Source organism: Vipera berus (assembly GCF_964194415.1).
Source record: "Vipera berus genome assembly, chromosome: 3".
In the NCBI taxonomy this organism is placed as follows: domain Eukaryota; kingdom Metazoa; phylum Chordata; class Lepidosauria; order Squamata; family Viperidae; genus Vipera; species Vipera berus.
Window position 1 is genome coordinate 128,107,979 of NC_138204.1, and position 19,788 is coordinate 128,127,766.

Consider the following 19,788-nt stretch of genomic DNA (forward strand, 5'->3'; position numbering starts at 1 on the left):
TGTTTAAATGTGTGTTATGTATGTGTACACTTTGAGAGCAAGCAACTAAATTTTTATTTTTAATGTGTGCCATTGTGCCCACAGTAAAAAATGACAATAAATGTTATCTATCTATCTATCAATCATCTATCTATCTATCTATCTATCTATCTATCTATCTATCTATCTATCTATCTATCTATTTTTTATGCCCCAGTAATGCAGAGAATTAAAACATTGCATGGTAGCATTTACTCAGATTGTTTCTATTAAATATTGTGTTGCAAAGCCCCCCATCCCCCCGCATCTGTTTCTCTAAAGATAAAATATTGTTTGTGATGTATTTATATCACTGGTTCTCTGGATAAATTTTCCCAGTATTGTATGATATTTTCTCTTTGACCCAGCAAAGTTTGTTTTGTTCCTTAATTAATGTCTTAATTAACAAGACCCATTTATGCTTTTAAGATACTTCATATGGCTTTATGAATGGTTTATATTTTTATACTGAAATTATTTTAATATATTATAATAATTTAGACAGTAATTATATTTATAAACACCAAGTTAAGAACTCTATGCGGTATTTTACTTATTTTAAACAAAGGCACATATGATATATAAATAGGACTGGTATCTTTCAAACACCAAATAGTGTGTACATAGATTCCATAGTGCAAATCAGGAATGAAAGAACTGTTGCTGGTATCATCATCTTTGCATGGAGCACTTCAAAAGATTTCACCAGCCAAGCTAGTTTTAGAAAAAGCTGCTATCTTGTGTTTAAAGGTCAGGCTTAATGGCTTTTTACTGCTTATTCTTCTCCTGCTCACATTTCTGTACGTCAGAACCTTTCTGAGCTCTTAAAGTAATAGTTGTACTTCGGTAATTATACAGTATGGTTGCTTCATTTGGTTCACCACACTCATACATGTTTTCATTGCATAGCACATATAAACCCATTTGTTAGGTTTATATGTGCTGAATAGTTGGGCTGTTTGTCAGCTCTTTTAACCCTTCAGTTTCCTTTCAATGCATCGGGTTTGATCTCATATTACTCTATGAAACTGTTATCACCTCATTCATTATTGTATGGAGTTGCCACTTATATCCTCTCTAACCTTCTTGGTTCACTTACTGTGGATAAATGGAAATCATTGTCTCCATGACATTCCCACACATCATAAGATGAGACTAGGCTGAAGCTGCTATAACCTAAAAACAAAACAGAGAAGACAAAAGCCAGGAATATTATCAAAAAATTTCCTTGGGGAGATAGATAAGAAGGAAACAAATAAATAAGAATTAAAGGAGAAATATCACCTGAAGCAGACAAAGGAGGCAGGGCCTATGTAGAAAACTATCAGGCTTATAAATCAATCAAAGAAGGCCTTTCGGTTATAAAGGGGTCCTGAAGTCCATCAACTCTATGAATCATCCTGGATCTATACTTGGCAGCTTCCCTCTCTCTAGTTAGGACCTGACAGCCTAGTTAAGAAGGACTGGGTAAGTGGATGTGTCAGTGAGATAGAACAAATGTATATTGTTTTGCTGCTACCTTGCTGCTGGGCCTCCGTGTATTCCAAAAGAACCTGAGGTGCCTCAGGTTTGGTTGAAAATGACTTTAGGGCATTCCTGATTATTTCCTGGCTATTGACCAAGGCTTTGGTGTTTTGACTGCTTTGGCTGCAGTTATCTGGAAATCCAAGTAGAAAGCAAGTGAGCTTATAATATTTACATATATCACTCTATGGATGCATGAGTGACTATAAACCAAACCTTTTTGTGCAACATTGATGGACATGGCAGGTGGATGAACTATAGGCATCTTACCAAGTATGGCCTGTGTGGTCATGGCTTACAGCAGGGGTGTCAAACTCGCAACGTCATGTGACGTGACATATCATGACTTTTTTCCCATTGCCGGCAATAGGGTGGGCACGGTTTCGCCATGATGCATCCGGCCCATGGGCCGGCAGTTTGACACCCCTGGCTTACAGCCTCCTGTTGACTTCCCAAATTACTTTGCAGATATATTAAGTATGTAAATGCATGCGGATAATAATACCACACCTACTGCCTATGATCCTGAGGTGACATGATACAGTAATCTACTGCAAGCACATAGGTTGTGCCTGTGGTTGAGCTCTGGACCAATGTGATGTTTGATTTATGACTTAGTGCACAAGTTGCATACTAGGGCCTGTAAATAAGAGCAGAGCCTTGGTGACTGGCTCCTGTCAGGCTTGCCTATGTTTCTGTAAACTGTGATGGGGAATAGCACTACCTTTTGTAGCTGAACCTGCTTGCAGGGAGAAAACTTAGTAAGAAGTGGTAAAATGACCAACATGCTTCTGTCTACAACAGACAAAAGCAGAAGTGGAAAGGAGCCGTCCACAAAAATCTACTGGCTGCTGAGCAGTTCACTTCTCTGCCAGTGGTGACAACTGTGGGACAACACCCTGTAAAGGAAATGGCAATGTTGAACAGATTTAGCCCTTGACAGTGTGATCTTTGTGGCATGCTTTAGTCCTGTGCCCTACATGCCACAGAGTGAAGTGCCTTCAAAGGGATCATCTTGCTCAACTGGGATTTATCTCTGTCTTTACCGGGGCTTTTTTTCTCACAGAACGCTCAGAACGGAGTTCCGGCACCTTTTTTGGATGGAACCTTGTTGGGTAGGCAAGGTGGGTTGTATGACATGTGTGAGTTTTGGCACCTTTTTCTTTTACAAAAAAAGCACTGGTCTTTACCATAAACTCAAGACACCTGGAGGCTAAGGACTCTCAAGCATCTGATGCTAGGGAAGTTGAGCAAGATGGTCCCTTTGAAGACACTTCACACTGTGGCACGAAGGGCACAGCATTGAAGCATGCCACAAAGATCATATTATCAAGGGCTATATCTGCTCAACATTGCCATTTAGCTTCTTGTCCATGTTCCATTCTGAAGACAAATGCCCCAGTGACTAAGGCATATCCTGAAACTTGCCATTAGGCATTTGCATGGGGCATTTGTCCTCACAATGGAAATCATTCCTGGGAATTTAAAGGATTGGCTTGGATTACTGGTAGATGAAGGTTCACATAGCTTTTAGCAAGAGCAGGAGGGAGTTAGGCTGCAATGTTGCAGTACAACATAAAGGGCTGTAGAGTAATGCTAAGTGGAAATGACATTACTTGTGGCTTGATAGATCTGCCAGCGTAACAAACCATCACAATCCGTGATTGGGAACCAAGATAAGAGGCTTTCATTGATAGCTCAATCTGCCACAAGACATGCACTCAATTACATAGTTGGGTGGGGGGGAGCGAGTTGAAAAATGATTGCATTGGTTTCTGACCTTACATGCAACCAGTGATGCTTATAGGGAAATGTAACAGCAACTCCTTGATTTAGTGCAGAGTGATCCAGAGATGCTGAGTGTACTTCCTGCTTAAAAAGGCAGTGTGTGTGAGCAAGTAGAAATTAGCTGCTTTTGATGGTTGGTTGGGATGGTTATGTGGATTTGGCCTGAAGGTGCAAACAAAGCCTGTTTATTTCCTCCCCATGAAAGAGAAAATTAACTACCAGATTAAATGGTTTATATGCTCTCCATTCAAAAATTCGGGGACTTGACGTTTTTAAATTCATGACCATTAGCTATTTATTAACGAATGCAAAGCATAATCTTCGATAGCAGGTATGTATGGGCCAGCTGTGACTATTATTTTGTGGGAGATAGACAGAAACCTAGAGGCATAACTTTGACTACTTTGCATATTAGAGAGTTAAATCGTAACCTTCAGGACAAACATTTCGAAACTCCCCCAAATCAAGCGCTTTAGGGGTTGTATGTGAAACCAGCGGCATACAGAAGGAATATTGAGGTTAGTACGCCTGCGTTTCTCAAGAGTGCGTAGGGGGCCAACAAAACAGATGGGGGGAAAAAAGATGCACAGAGGTTTAAGTTTATTGAATTTATATACCGCCCTTTTCCCCCGTAGGACTCAGGGCGGTTTACAAAGTATTTAAAAACATCAATACAATACAAGAGTTAAAAACAGCTAAAATAATTAAATTTGATCCCTGAGGGGGGAATAAAAAAAAACCAATATGAAGAGAGGGCGCTTCCCTCTCTTCCCGCCTTTTCATTTTGCAGAAACGGCCCGTTGGTGCGAGGCGCGTCTTATTGCCTGGCTGATAGCAAAAGAGGGCGGCCAACAAGGTTTGTTGCCCGGGCAGCCGCTCTTGGGGGCGGGGAGGAGAGGCGGAGAAAAGGGAAGAAAGAGCCGCCCTCGCTCCTCTTCCTGCCACAACTACCCGGGAGGGGGCAGGCGGCGGCGGCGGGTTGCGGTTGCGTGGGGGTGACTCTGGCTCTGTCCAGGCGACTTAGCCACAGGCTAGCGAGCGCTCCGGTAGAAAGAGCCCTACCATGCCTACCAACTTCACGGTAGTGCCGGTGGAGGCGCCCGCTGGCGGCAACGAGGCCCCGAGTGCCCAAGGGCTACAGCAGACGGAGCGTTTAGACCAGCCAGCCAATGAGAAGAGTAGTAAAAGCCAGGGCTGCGCTGATGCCCACGACCGGCAACCACAACAAAGTGTGAGTGGCAGCGTGGAGCGCGGGAGCCGAGGTGAGTGGCCGGTTCTGCGCCTGGGGATCAGAACCGACGAGCACGTGAGTCGCAAAGAGTCGCCCGGGAAGAAAGGGAAGGGTGGGGCGTTCGCGTGCTGAGGTTAAATCCCTTCTGTTCGGGCGTCTTATTTGTGTGTGTGTGTGTGTGGGGGGAAAATAAATTTCAGCTCCGTTTCCTCCTCACTCCCCAGCGTAGATTTTGTGAGGTGGTGCCTGTGGCTGGAGCAAGTCCGACTTCGTGTTGTTTTTTTTTGCAGCAAGCATGTAAGTTTGGGGCAACTCTCCCTATCCCCCAACACAGAAACACTTACGGTTGTGCAAAGGAAGCCTGTGAGGTCCTTTTGGCTGATTGACAGAGTACTTACTATTGGAAGAAGTGCATTTTTGGAGGGTTGGGACTTTGCTGTTTGTTCTTGGCAGCAGGTCCCACAGGTGGCCTTTCCTGGCAGCGGATGAAAACAAGGAGGAGCTAACTTAGGCATTCTCGGTCATCGAAGATGGGCATTTATTTATTTATTTATTTTTTCCACTATGGGAAACTCACTAGAACAGACTGGCATATGATGTATTTTCTTTCTGAAGTTAATTCTCAGTCAGCTCAAACCAATTGACTCCGAAATAGTCGTGCCTCAGGTTTACTTCTTAAGGAAATTATATAGGTAAGGGGGGGGGAATGAAAAAAAGGAGAGAAAAAAGTACATGATAGAGCAGTAGATTTGTATTATGTGCAGTTTCATTCTGCAAAAGAAAGGGTGAGATTATTTCACAATACACTAACTCCCAAATCTCCAGAATGTGTACCAATTCCATTTTTGCTTCAAACGGTAGAGAGATTTATTCATTGCCTGGTTGTACAATTATCTTGGACTATAGCACTTTAAATTGCAGATAGGATTTAGTATTTTGACTGCTTGCTATTCTGTTCTTGGAAAATATTTTGTAATTGAAAAATTAGCACATCAAGAAAAAACAACTAGGTGAATTGTGTCTCCAATTAATAACTATATAAACATTGAAAAATGAGATTCCTTAATTTTAGTATGGAGTGGGCCCAGTTGTGCCATGTTCAACATTCTTTGCTAATTGTATAAATCAGTAATAAGGCATATTGTATCAATCATTGATAAAGGACTAGTTAAACTTTACACCCACTTATTATAAAAGGATCTAGATTCACTAGTAAAGCAGAAGTGAATGGCATACGGGAGGATAAATATAAAGTGATTTTAAAAGTTCCTTTGGTTTTCCTCTAGGTCTAGGGGAAAGGCAGAGGAGAGAAAAATACTGTGATAGAAATAGGGCTGGATATGAATTGGTTTAAATTTGGGGCTTTAGCATTGGTTTGTAATAATGGTAGAATGGTAATATAATAAAAATACAGGCTCTCTTTGTGCTATATATGCTGTAGTCTGTTAATCCTGTTTCATCAGATTTCAAAAATGCTTCCCTAGTAATTTGCATCACAACATATTCTGTACTTTAAATATATATTAATAATGTGAGCCTGTTATCTGGCTGTTCCTTTGTTAGGTTGGTACTGTACCTAGGAGATGTCTTAAGTTATAGAAGGAGAGGGATAGTGTCTGGATATTTTAGGAAATAATTTTTAGAGAAGTTGCTGTGTTTCAGCATAGAAAGTAAGGTAAGTGACACTTTCAGGATATTTTCATAGTGGCACATACTTTTGTGGATATGTAACTTTCATTTTATAAGATGTATGAAATATCCTAGAATAGTTTATACAGTATACATTTTTAGTGAGAAGGAAATTAAGTTGTAAATAGTGAGATAAGAGATAAAACCTATGGAATATTCAAACCTGTTTTTAAACAGTGACGATTCACAAGCAGTTATTGAGAATAACTTGTATTTTCTTGTTTTAACTAATCTAGTGTGACAGAAATCCATTGTCAGGTATTTTATAATTTGTATCATGTAAGCGTTACTACTGTTGTAATTCTAAACTGTAAAAATAATAAATTTTTAAATTTGTTGGCAGGAAGTATGAATTGTTAAAGAAATCATGAAAGTATTTGTCTAAGAATATTCAGAATTCTGTTGATAAGAATGATTGTCCATGTAAGAAAACAATTCACAAAAATATAGAATGTTAGGTCATAGCTATACGCCTAGTAAAAGTAAAATCTATAGGCAACCTATGCTATAAAAATTATATTAGTTTTCAGCAGCGCCTGATAGATGCTTAATTAATGCTTCATGTTAAAAATACCTGGAAGTAGTGGAGAGAAGGCAATGAAGATGACAATAATTATGCAAAACATATCCTATGAAGAACGGTGGAAAAGAGAATACTGGGACAGAACATCAGATCATTCTTGAAATCTTTGGAAGGCTAAACAGATAACAGTATTTCAGGTGAAGAGAACCTTAATGACCAGTAGAATAAATTTGAGAGTGAAAATCAGATTTGTAGTGGTTGCCTCCATCCACCCTTTTTGGAGAATTTTAAGAATGGGTTAGTTGCTTGTGGCTTTTAAGTATTTGATACTATTCTGGTACACTGAATTTGTTGCTTTTGCATTCTAAAACCTACATAATTATAGCAGTTGCTTTCTTTCTGGTTTTCTTTTCTAAAGAAGAAACTCTTGATACAGAATACAACAACAATTTGCAAAAAAAATGGTTTAAAGCTAGCAAATTGAAGAAATGAACTCTGCTTAAATAGCAAACAAATTCAATCTACAACATTAATTGAAAAAAATAGTGGAAAAAAAAATAGTTTTTCCAACATAGGATCAATTGTGTTGCTTGAATTGCCTTTTTGTAATTAGGAACATAGGGCTAAATAAATGGTTTAAAAATACAGTAGAAACATATGTAGATCACGTGATCCAAGATACAACTGGGGTTGAAGTCCAGATAATTTCAGGACCACATTGACAGGGATACATATAGTTTAGTTTAGTTTAGTTTTATTAAATTTTTATACCGCCCTTCTCCTGAAGGACTCAGGGCGGTGTACAGGGCAATAAATATCAGAATATAAATACAAAAGTTAAAAGAAGTTAAAAGAATTAAATAATCATGCCCAATATAATACAATGATTAAAACTGTTAAAATTAGATCCAACCCCAAACCCATCAAACCAGGCCAGATTGTTCAAATAAATAAGTTTTTAAATCGCGCCGGAAGGAGCGAAGGTCGGGGGCCATCCGGAGCTCAACCGGCAAGCAGTTCCATAGGTCTGGCGCGCCCACAGAGAACGCCCTACCCCTGGGGGCCGCCAATCGACATTCTCTGATCGGAGGCACCCTGAGGAGGCCCACTGGGAGCGCACTGGACGGAGGGAGGTTGATGCCGGCAGCAGGTGCTGCCGTAGGTAATCCGGACCCATGCCATGTAGGGCTTTATAGGTCATTACCAGCACCTTGAATCTCACCTGGAAGGCAACTGGCAGCCAATGCAGCTCGCGGAGCAGAGGTGTAACATGGGAGTATCGGGAGACCCCCAACACCACTCGTGCGGCTGCATTCTGCACCAGTTGAAGCCTCCGAGTGGTCCTCAAGGGCAGCCCCATGTAGAGAGCATTGCAGTAGTCCAAACGAGAGGTCACGAGCGCATGAGTGACTGTACGCAAGGCATCCTGGTCTAGATAGGGCCGCAACTGGCGCACCAGGCGAACCTGGGCGAAGGCCCCCCTAGTCACAGCTCCTATATGATCTTCTAAGGAGAGCTGTGAATCTAGAAGGACCCCCAAGTTGCGAGCCTGATCTACGGGGGGTAATAGCTCACCCCCCATATTAAGAGATGGAATATTCTGCGTTTCCCGAGATGCCAACATGCACAGCCACTTAGTCTTGTCAGGGTTGAGCTGAAGCCTGTTCCTCCCCATCCAGACCCGGACCGCCTCCAGGCAACGGGACATCACATCGAGGGCATCACTGGGGTGGTTTGGGGTTGAAATATAAAGCTGGGTATCATCAGCATATTGATGATACCCAACCCCAAAAGCATGAATGATCTCACCCAGCGACTATATAGATAGTCCTCGAGTTACAACTGTAATGGAGCCTGCCCAATATGATCAAAAGTCGTAACAGTTGTAAAAAGAGTTGCTTACATAACTAATTTGATTTTACCATGATTTTTGCCATAGTTGTTAAGCGAACACTGCTGTCATTAAGCAAAGCCAATGTTCACCATGGCACAAGTTTTGCCAAAAATCATAAGTGCCAGTTTTCAACAAAACTGTAAAACTGTATTTCTGGTCATGTAGTCCCATGACCAGAAATACAGTTGTGTTGATGAGTACCTGAAGTGTGGTCCTGTGACTGCAGGGGCTGCCCAACTATCAGAACTTTGGATCTGGATCATAAGCCCCCTTTTTCAGGTAGGTCATAACTTTGAATAGTTGCTAAGCAAATGGTTATAAGTCAAGGACTACCTATCTCTTCCTGAAACTGTACTACTTCAGAATGCAAGTGGGTGATTGGATGTTTAAAGCCTCTTGTTAGAGCATCTTAAATTATGTGTCCGCAATAAGAATACTTACAAAGCTTTCTATTCTGTTCAAGAGATATCTTTTTAGGTAGAGCTATTTTACGGCAGAGAAAATTCTATAATAGAATCTTTTATCTGCAACTGAAGTGACACAGTCCTAGAAAAAATGTGCCACAAATTATTGCTATGCATTTCCTATCATTCCAGTAATGGACAGCATAAAAGTGGAAGGTTCAAAAGCACAAGAACATGTTTGGTAAAGTTTACAAAGACAGGAAAACAAAATACATGAGAACCACATTGGGGTTGCCTTTTTGAATCCATTCAATAACAGTGGAATCCATCAATTAGGTCTTCAGGAAACACAAATTCTTAGTTAAATGGAAACTAGCATCCCCCCCCCAATCTTGCTAGCCATTACCTCTTAGAATCTTAATATGTTTCCTTTATAGCAAAACGTATTGTGATTGGGCAGACATGGATTTAAAAGTGTTCCAATTATTTTGAAAGTGAAAATTGTGTTAGTCATAGAACCAAAGCAATGTGTGACAAAATATAATCATCAACTCTTTCCTAAATCCAGCATTTTTCTTTCAGCTGTGCTTGTTGCTAGAATTTGAGGAAAAAGGCATAAAAGAAAACAGATTGCTAGATTAAAATGTAAGAGTAGGGATATATGTATATCATCTTTACCTATATACTCTTTGTTTCAAAAATTGAACTTATGGGGATATCGAGCCCAACTCTACTCCACAATACCACAAATGTTATTTGGAAATTGCAAATATGAAGGACTAATTCTGATTATTCAGAAATTTCATTCACTTTCTGTTTTGTTCAGCTGCTTCTATCACTTCCTTCCTTGTTCTCCTTACTCTGTTTTCCTTTACCCAACCTTTCCTATTTTTATCTCTGGGATTTCCTTCCTGTGATAATTCCTAATTTATAGATTATAATCACATCCATTTGTTTTCTCCTTTATCAGTTCTTACTTCAGTTGTTTGAAGTTCTTGATGCTGAGTTAAAAGTTTAATTCAAGTACTATAACCTAAACACTATATATTTTACGATAAATTAGTCTTAATAAAGTACTGTCTAACTTTGAATTCCATTAAGTCATATATCCCTCTTGTTATTTGTCTTTTCGTTCAACTATATTTTGCTTCATAGAGATTGTTTCACTTAAGAAATTTTAAGATACTTCAGGTCTGAATATTTTCTGAGAATGATGCCAATTGCATAAAGCAAGATCTGACTGGTAGGTCCATGTTTAATGTATGGAAGGAAATAGGAAGAAAAAGTTGCAGATTCTGTCCAACAGTATTTCTAGGTGATAAATATATTGAACATTAGCAAGAATGTGTGAAACTATATTTTTCCCCTCTTGAATTCCCAAAATCTTCTTTTACAATTCTTCACATTTTCATTTACGTCTTGTGCTCATGTGAAAAATAATTTTAGTGCACATGTATGTTGAGTGGTTTATATTTTAGAACGCATGCAGACAAAGTGAGATACATACAGCAGGCAATGGGAGAAAGAAAAATTAATGGGACATTTGTGGCAAAACAGAGATGCACACAGACTGGGTTGGAAAGAAGAGTGTTTTAATTTCTGTGAATAACATCATTTATGACAGTGCAATCCAAAGTTCCCTTCTCATACCTCGAAGCATTTTAAAACAATTCAACTTCCAAAAACAGAAGGGTAGTAAGGAGAAAGAAAACAGTAATGCTCATGGATTTTTAGGAGGGGGTGATGAAGCAAGTTAGGCATGAATATAAGTATAGCTTTGTTTGGTCAGATCAGTGGTTCTTCTTTTCATAGAATCATAGAGTTTACAAGGTTTCTTTAGGCCTCCGGTCCAATTGCTGATCAGTACAGGATTCCAAATTAAAGCCTCTCTGATAATAACATCCTTTCCCAATTCTTTATTTGTTAGTAAGACTTTCAGATCCTCTCAGCATGAGGGGTCCTCTTCATTTGTTATATCTAGTCATTAATAGACCTGTAATCTAGGAATATGAAGGTCCTCATTTTAAAGCCACCTAGGCCTATAATCATAACACCGTATCAAAGAAAATGTCATGAATTTATGGTATGCATATGAAATGCTGCCTTTAATTTTTTCCTGAAAATATATTGTTTAGATATTTTTCCCCCTCAGCCTTTGTTTCAGTTAGGCATAGCTTAAATTGTATTCCTTCTTAGAGGAAATGCAGAATGCAGAGTAAATTGTAAGTTAAAATTATTGGTTACCTAACATCTTGAAACATATTTGTTACCTAATAGTTTTAAGCATACTCCTCACATACTTCACCGGTTTTCTTATCAGTTGTTCCTCTTTCTGTCTGTTGCTGTATTTTTTAGTAGTATGAACTATGTGTATATTTACTAATTATACTGTTTTTCAGTTTTTATAAATGTAATCAAATTTTTCTGACAGGTGAATTTTATTGGTGGACTTAATATATTAATTGCTGTTCAACAATTAATGAAAATGTTCTTTGTGTATAAAATACTTCATACACAGGCAAAGCAAAGGTAGAAAATTCTATTCAAGGCTTTCCCTGATATCCTAATTTTTCATACCTTAAGAATGTTTTATATAGAAGAAAATGAAATTGATCGTGTCTGCAGTTATTTCATATGGGAATGAAATGTAGTCAGTTACATGAGGGCTACATGCAGTCTAATTATGTGTCACGTGTTTACTTATTTGAAGACATAATAAATTACCATGACTTAAGAAATGGCTGTAACAAAAAGGATAAATATATACAGGTGGTCCTCAACTTACAGCTGTGTGTTCAGAGTTACAACTGCCTTGGAAAATGTGATTTGTAACCTATCCTTACATTTGTCACACCATCCCCATGGTCATGTGATTGCAATTTGGGCACTTAGCAACTGGCCTGCATTTATGACTGGTTGCAGGGTTCTGCGGTCACACGATTACAACCTTCTGGGGTAGTTTCCAACAAGAAACATCAATTGGGGAAGCTGGAATCATTTAACAACCACAATAAAAATGGTCATAAAATTGGGCTTGGTCACACATTGACTCACTTTACAACCTCATTGACTTATGATGAAAATTATGAGCCCAGTTGTGGTTGTAAATCAAGGACTATGTGTCATGGTTCCGACAGACAAGAGACAAATAAAGCAGAACTCCAAGGCTTGCAAGTTCCTCAAATAACATGTTTATTGATACAAAGTATTGGCACATCAAAAGTGAAACCAAGTCTGAATAGACACGTAACAATCCCCAATATAAAGTTAAGAAATCCCACCTCTAAAGCTATGCAAGCTACTACGTTCCCAATACATCTTGGCGGGCTTTCCATAAACCGCCCAGCCTACAGTCCTGGGAGCAGCCAATGACCTTGGTTCCCATGGGAGAAAATCTGTTTAGTCTAGCAAAGCACCTGGTAAACACCCCTCCCTCTGTGCCAGTCGAAAATGAGTAGGGAAAATGGTGTATATGTATAAAACTATGTATAAAACAACACACTCCAGTTTGGTATTCCTTAATTAAGATAGACTTCTAATTCCCAGGCTCTTTGGAGTTCAGATTTACGGTTAAATGCTGAGATGTATTTCTTCTGTTTTCTTACTGCTGTTTTGTTCCAGCGTGGTATGGTAACCTGAAAAGTTAAACTTTCACTATTACATTTCACATCACAGAGAGACTCATTGGTCACAAATTCCTAGTTGGCCAAGGAAAACAAATATGTATGTATTTTCTATAAACACTCCTTGTATTCCCCAAATGAAAGATGAATGCTGAGGTTAATTTTTCCTCATAAAAGTTTTATAAATATTTGGGCAACTACTTTGTGCATGGCTGTTGTAATTTACTCTACATAAAGCTGCCCTTAAAAACTGTTTGGAAGCTGCAACTAATCCAGAGCACAGCAGGATAGGCAATTATGGGCCTGTTACATCATGCCTGTATAACAGCTTTGCTCTGGTCTGCAGTGGTTACCAGTGTGCTTCCAAGTGCAAGCGGATTATAGTTTTCACCTATAGGTTTTCACCCTTTGGGCCTAAGGTTTGGTTATCTTCCATTGTTTCAATGGAACAGAATGTCTGCAGTTCAAGGTTTAACTGTGGAATTCTTGGGGTTGTCAAGCTTGGTTTGCTTGCAGAGATTTCATTGCCCAACTTGGTAATATCTCACACTGATCATGTTACCTAGTTAGGTTATAGTTAGGTAATGTCTGTCAGCAAACTACTGAGCTCAGAGAGCATCAAGAACTCTGTCTTCTTTGGCTAAACAAATGGCTGTAGGTCAAGGACTACCTATATCCAGAAACATTTTCTCTTTTTTATACACCATTTCCAAATGAAATGGTACCTGTGCAGAAATTACTTCTCCTTAGCACGTGTGAGTGCTAAGTTTTCTAAATATATCTCCCTTTTGGACGGTGTCAGGGAGCTTGCAAAATTCTGTCTTCGTTTTTTAGTAAGAGTCTTTGTTTCTGCCTTTTTCTATAACTGAACTGTGAGTAAAATGAATCACTTGTAGACTTCCCTCATTTAACCTGATGCTCAGTTAACTCCATACCTCAACTGTTTAATTCACTGTACTCCATTCTGAACTTCGAATCACTTTCTCGTTGAATTGAATGTGTAACTCCAAATTCACTGCTGTTTTCCCCCCAGAGAATTAAATGTGATAGTTTCTGAATGTCTTGGTTTTCTCCCACTGAATTGAATAATTTAGTAAATAATCATAGATTATTACTGCTATGATTTTATATTTTTTGTGTTATATTTTCCATAAATGGTAAAATGTAATTGTTTGCCTTTATGCTATTAGTCTAAAATACTTGTTAATAATTGGTTTCATTTTTAAACACATTCAAAAACACACTTCGTAATTGCATTGCAGCTGATTCAGGTTCATAATACAGGTAGTCCTCAACTTATGACCACAATTGAGCCCAACATTTATGTAGTTAAGGGAGTTATTTGTTAAGTGAGTTTTGCCCTGTTTTACAACCTTTCTTCCCACAGTTGTTAAGTGAATCAAGGTAGTAGTTAGTAACGCGGTTGTTAGGTGAATCTGGCTTCCACATTGACTTTGCTTGTCAGAAGGTCGCAAAAGGTGATCACATGACCCTGGGACGCTGCAACGGTCATAAATATGAACCAGTTGCTAAGCTTCTGAATTTTGATCAGGTGACCATGGGGATGTTGCAATGCAAGAGTCACAGTCACTTTTCTCAGTGCTGTTGTAACTTTGAACGGTGACTAAATGAACTGTTGTCAGGTGAGGACTACCTGTACTTTGAATCTGTAGAAGAAAAGAATGGGTTCAGTTGTTCTCCTTATTTGAAAAGAATCTCTGTCTTTCTACTTGGGAAAAAAACCCCTACACATAACAGCAATAAAATCAAAACTGACATGACTGTTCCCTATGAGATTGTAAATGGGTTTAGAATGTTTTGTTCCAATTTATGTAATTCTTATTAAATAGGTCCTGTTGAGTTAAATGATTTTTTTTTGCTTTTGATATATTTTACATTTATTATCTTTGGCTAAATTTCAGCAACAGACTTTAAAATCAGCCAGTTACAGAGGAGATAATGGTTCAAGTTACTCAAAATTTGGCATTATGAAATTTGCCTGGAACAGAAGTGGAAATTTGAAATTATGAAATTTGCCTGGAACAGGCTAAATTGTCTAGGGAATTTTATACTGAATTTTTGTTTGTTTATATAGTAGAATTTCTTCCACTTCTTAAGAGGCTCTTCAAAGAATATTTTGGAAGGTAGCAAAACAACAAACTTTGTAATATTGTAAAAGACATTTCTCCTACACTAAATGTATTCAGTCATTGTGTTACTTTGCTAAACAAAGAAGATAACATTTTAATATATTCATGCAGTTGATCAACAGGTTTACAGTGCAGTGCATTTCAGTTGAGTAATTGGTTTATGTGTCATGCTACACATAGGCTATTTGATATATTAATATGGCCTTGGGATATGGTAGGATCTAATTGGTCTTTGCCTCTCTTTAATAATCTTGGGAGAAGACAAAAGCAAACCACTTTTGTAATACTTTCAAATCAGTATCATGAGTGTATCCACCTGGAGTTGACTTTTAATTTATTCAAAATAATTGTTATTTGCATGGAACAAAGTGATTCTCTAGTGCAGGGGTCTTCAAACTTGGCCCTTTTATGACTTGTGGACTTCAACTCCCAGAATTCCTCAGCCAGCCTGGCTGAGGAATTCTGGGAGTTGAAGTCCACAAGTCATAAAAGGGCCAAGTTTGAAGACCCCTGTTCTAGTGAATTATATTTTTTCCAGTACAATTTGTTCTACATCTGAAATACTTTCTGAAATACTTTCAAATAGGTGTAGCCATCAACAGTTGAATCAACTTGATAAAAATCCCCCCTCCTTTTTTATTTTAAGTTGTGGGTACCACATCACTGGAAGCTTTTAAGAAGAGACTGGATAGGCATTTATCAGAAATACTCTCTTGTGAGAGCAGTGGGTTAGACTAGATGACTTCAACGTCCGTTCCATCTCTTTTACTGTTGCAAGCCCAAAGTTCTGCAAATCCCTCCCCCATCTCCTCTGGGTGCCTGGGTGGAGACTCTTAAGCTAATTAGTGACAAGTTTTTTTAAAAAAATTACTGCCCCCCCATGGGCAGCTGAAGACTCTTGAACTGACTAGCAACAAGTGATTTAAAAAACAACAACTGATTGCTGCATGTCTGCTTAGAGACAATTTAGTTCCTCAACCAAGGTTACACCAGAAACAGCTGATGGGCAGCCAGCAGGGGAGGGGGGGAAGCCTGTCAGTTCAGTTAAATGGCAGCGATCAATTAACAAATAGGAGGAAATCTTAGTTCATTTTAACGACACATTTGATTCAATTGAATTTGATTTTCAAAATTTGTAAAATTGAGTCTGATTCATTTGATGAAGTTTTGACTTAGGATCCTAATTGGCAAGCTCCATTAGGTTCGTACCTTGAAGTCTACCTGTATTGCAGGCTAATTCTGCATTCCACTGCCAGGAGTTCGAGCCTGACTGGCTCAAGGTTGATTCAGCCTTCCATCCTTCCAAGGTCAGTAAAATGAGAACCCAGATTGTTTGAGGCAAATATGTTGACTGTAAATTGCTTAGAGAGTGCTGTAAAGCACTGTGAAGCAGTATATATGTCCAAGAGCTATTGCTATAACAGACTATATTATAATAACCTGTCAGTCTATGTTTATAATTTTGTTGCCAAAAAATATATGTCTGGATGATTTACTGTCAACCATAAATTGACCCATAGACTAGTCTTTCAGTTAGAATGATCAGTGAGAATTGCAAAATCATATTAATGAATGTGAAACTCCATGCTTTTAATGTGTTTGGAAGGAATCCATTTTTATCTAATCATAAAAAAGCAACATCAGCCCCCCTACTTAAAATGTTTCAACTACAGTATTTTAAATCTTTCCAAGATTAAATATAAGTTGAAAAATCAGGATTTTTTTTAACATAAGCACTGAATTAAATGTTCAAAATCTATCTCATTTTGCAATGAATTTTATTTTTTTGTGTGTACTTGAACATTCCATTTATAGATACTTGCTATTTGCGTGAAACCTATCTTCCAATATTAAACAGATAAAGCAGATCTACAAAAATAAAAATCAACATAGATTTCTTTATTAAACATACTGGCTTGTATTAAAATGTTGGTATTGCCTAAATTCTTAACCCTTCCTCAAATTACCTTTACTACCACCAAAGGGTAAAAAATAACAAAGTATTAAGTACGAAAATGGATTATTTGAATTGGAGTGTGCTGTGGATCAATCCTCAAATTAGTCTTCGTATATGCTAAGGTGTGATTAGGAAATCTCCTTTGCTGTCATTTATCACCAATTATTAAAAATCTACTTTCTCTCCTGAGTGTTTGTAGGTATGGGTAGACAGGGAACATTGTTAACTTTATTAACTAGTAAAAAGTGGTTTTACATTTCACTGCTGATGAATAATAGAACCCAGTAGAATATATATATATTTTAAACCTTCCTTCTGTAGAAGTCATGCATTTTATCTTGATTTCTGAAGTGGGTACCTGTAGCATGAAAAATTATAGTGGTTGAAATTTTTATGATTGTGACACAAAGGGAAATAACTCAAATATTTGCTTTTTAAATACATATGAGAAATACATATGGAAGGAATCTTCAGCTTATTAGATGATGCTGTAGAAGTTTATTAAAATGTTATTTATTTATTTAATCTAATTTATAGAGCCGCCCATCTCATAATCAGATAATTCTGCGTGGCATACAACAAAAATAATATTTCAAATTTTGCTTGTAAATTTATTTTTCCATCCAGAAAGTGTTCTCAAGCATGTCAGTCATAGTGCAGAGAAAAAGTGAGATTAAAATTATTGTATATTTTTATTGTTATTTTCCCCCCTAAAAGATTTTGGTTTGTTTTTCAACTGAATTGTACAGCTTATATGTTAAATTAAAGGTGGAAAAAAATGTGAAGTGATTTATCTTGGTCTGATTTTTTTAACATCTCAAAAACCTGGCATGTTAACATAGGAGTCTGGATCCCATCTTTTTATATCCATTGCATGGGTTTATTTTATACTAGCTCAACTGTGAAATGGGACCTGAAGTGCTTGGGAACTTGAACTAAATTTGTTCTTACGAATTACAGTCAGGACAGGGGATATAATTACCACTTTTAGAAATCTTAAAACAGATTTAGGGCAAAAGTATGTTAGATCTACTTTCCTGCTCTCAGAGAAATTCAAGATTATCTCCAGGTACTCAGCAAAGGCCATTGGTCAGTTAAATGCCTTTCCCCTCCGAGCTGCATTGGCTTCCAGTTGTCTTCCGGGTGAGGTTCAAGGTGTTAGTAATGACCTACAAAGCCCTACATGGCATGGGTCCGGAATACCTTGGGGAGTACCTGCGGCCGGCGTCAACTTCCCTCCGCCCAGTACGCTCCCACAGAGAGGGCCTCCTCAGGGTGCCACCGGTCAAAGAATGCCGACTGGTGGCCCCCAGGGGGAGGGCGTTCTCTGTGAGTGCACCGGATTTATGGAACCATCTTCCAGTCGAGCTCCGGATGGCGCCCGATCTCCGCTCCTTCCGGCGCGATCTTAAAACCCATCTCTTTGAACAAGCTGGCCTGGCCTGATGGGATGGGGTTGGATTTTATAAATGGATTTTAATTTTTAATCTGTATTAATTTATTACGGGCACTGTTCAATTACCTTTTAATAATTTTTAATTTTTGTATCTTGTTTTTATGTATTGCCCTGTTCACCGCCCTGAGTCCTTCGGGAGAAGGGCGGTATACAAATTAAATTAATAAATAAATAAAATAAATAAATATATGCCTTATATCTCTTAGAACTCATGATTTCATGATTTTTTTAAAACTTACATTTTGTACATGATGGAAGTGAAATACAAAATTATTTTATAACATTAAAAACAATTCAAATCTAAAAACCCGTCTTAATAATTGTATGAATATTACATTAAGATTTTCCCCTATTAATATAGTGTACCATATTCCATATCTCTGACTATGGTTCATAAACCTACAGTGTTATCACACTGCTTCATAAATTGGTTTAAATTGGTTTAAATTGATTTGTTCATAAATCTGTTCACACTTTTGCAGTTACTTTTCAGAAACTGGATTTTGGGTGAAGGTGAGATCTATTGTAGTTACAAGGTAGAGGTGGAGATGGGGTGTAAAGATAAAATATTTAGTATCAAAGCAGCATAAAAATTATAACAAGACACTGGAATTTTGTGGGCAAAGATGTGTTTTATTTTTTTCCTACATAGTAATTTACTACGGTATTCTTTTCAGGTTAGGTTTCTATTTGTGTTTCAAGATTGAAAAAAAATCTTTGGTTAAGAAAAGTCAGATTGGCCAAAGCAATATTAGAAAGTGGATGTGGTCAGGAATGTGTATTCCCCCCCCTTAAGTGGGATTATTTTTTAATAACTGGTTTTTAGCCTGTTTGAGGCTTAAACTTTATTTGTTATCTCAAAATGGTGGGAAATTAAGCTCTGGGAATGTTTTTTTTTAAAAAGGTGATGAAATGCCACAAACAATTTAGGATTGCCCCAGTGTTTACAGCTCCTTTTAGCTGATACTACATGCATTTTAAGAAGTGAGCCTTGTTTTATGAACATATAAGTATTGCAGTATAACAAGCTATAGTTTCTCGTGATACTTCTTTTAAAAGGCATTGAGATTGTCTGATTATCCTACCTAGGATAACAAAGGTATAGAGTACAATAAAACATTTGTTTAAGAAGTCAGCATCTAATATGATTACATCCATAATGCATACTTCTAGGTAATATATGTTAGTCCTCAATTCACAATCATTAGATCCTACCTTTATTATTTTTAATAAATAATATCAAGTGGCAAACACATCTAATACTCCTATTTTTCACCCAACAACAACCCCATCAAGTGAGTTGAGTTGCAGTTGCAACTTCTGGTCCCACACCCCCATTTCTGTCACAACTTGATCCACTTATCTTTTCTGTAGGTCTCCTTCAGGAAGCAACCATTCTGCCATGCAGATTTCCTACACGGGAAACGCATGGTGCCATCCTCAATTTCTGTAACTATGAAATGGTGCCCTCTTCAGGAATGGCACCACACAGCCTCCATATTGTATAGGGAGGCCAAGATGTGGAGCAGCT

The 19,788-nt window shown here is 38.0% G+C and overlaps 2 protein-coding genes across 3 annotated transcripts in view; one reads left to right on the top strand and one right to left on the bottom strand.

The window, feature by feature from the left end:
- MAJIN (membrane anchored junction protein) overlaps positions 1-5,106 on the bottom strand; it is a 41,668-nt gene extending 36,562 nt beyond the window's left edge. Inside the window, exons 1-2 of the mRNA XM_081323472.1 lie at positions 4,960-5,106; positions 1,118-1,194 (exon numbers count right to left, since the gene is read on the bottom strand). Coding sequence (XP_081179598.1) covers positions 1,118-1,164 — 47 coding nt within the window. The 5' untranslated portion in view covers positions 1,165-1,194; positions 4,960-5,106. The remainder of the gene's footprint in view (positions 1-1,117; positions 1,195-4,959) is intronic.
- The window catches only part of SLC12A7 (solute carrier family 12 member 7), a 115,306-nt gene continuing 99,812 nt past the window's right edge, over positions 4,295-19,788 (top strand). For both annotated transcript variants that reach the window (XM_081323470.1, XM_081323471.1), the window contains exon 1: positions 4,295-4,592. In XM_081323470.1, coding sequence (XP_081179596.1) covers positions 4,394-4,592 — 199 coding nt within the window. In that variant the 5' untranslated portion in view covers positions 4,295-4,393. The remainder of the gene's footprint in view (positions 4,593-19,788) is intronic.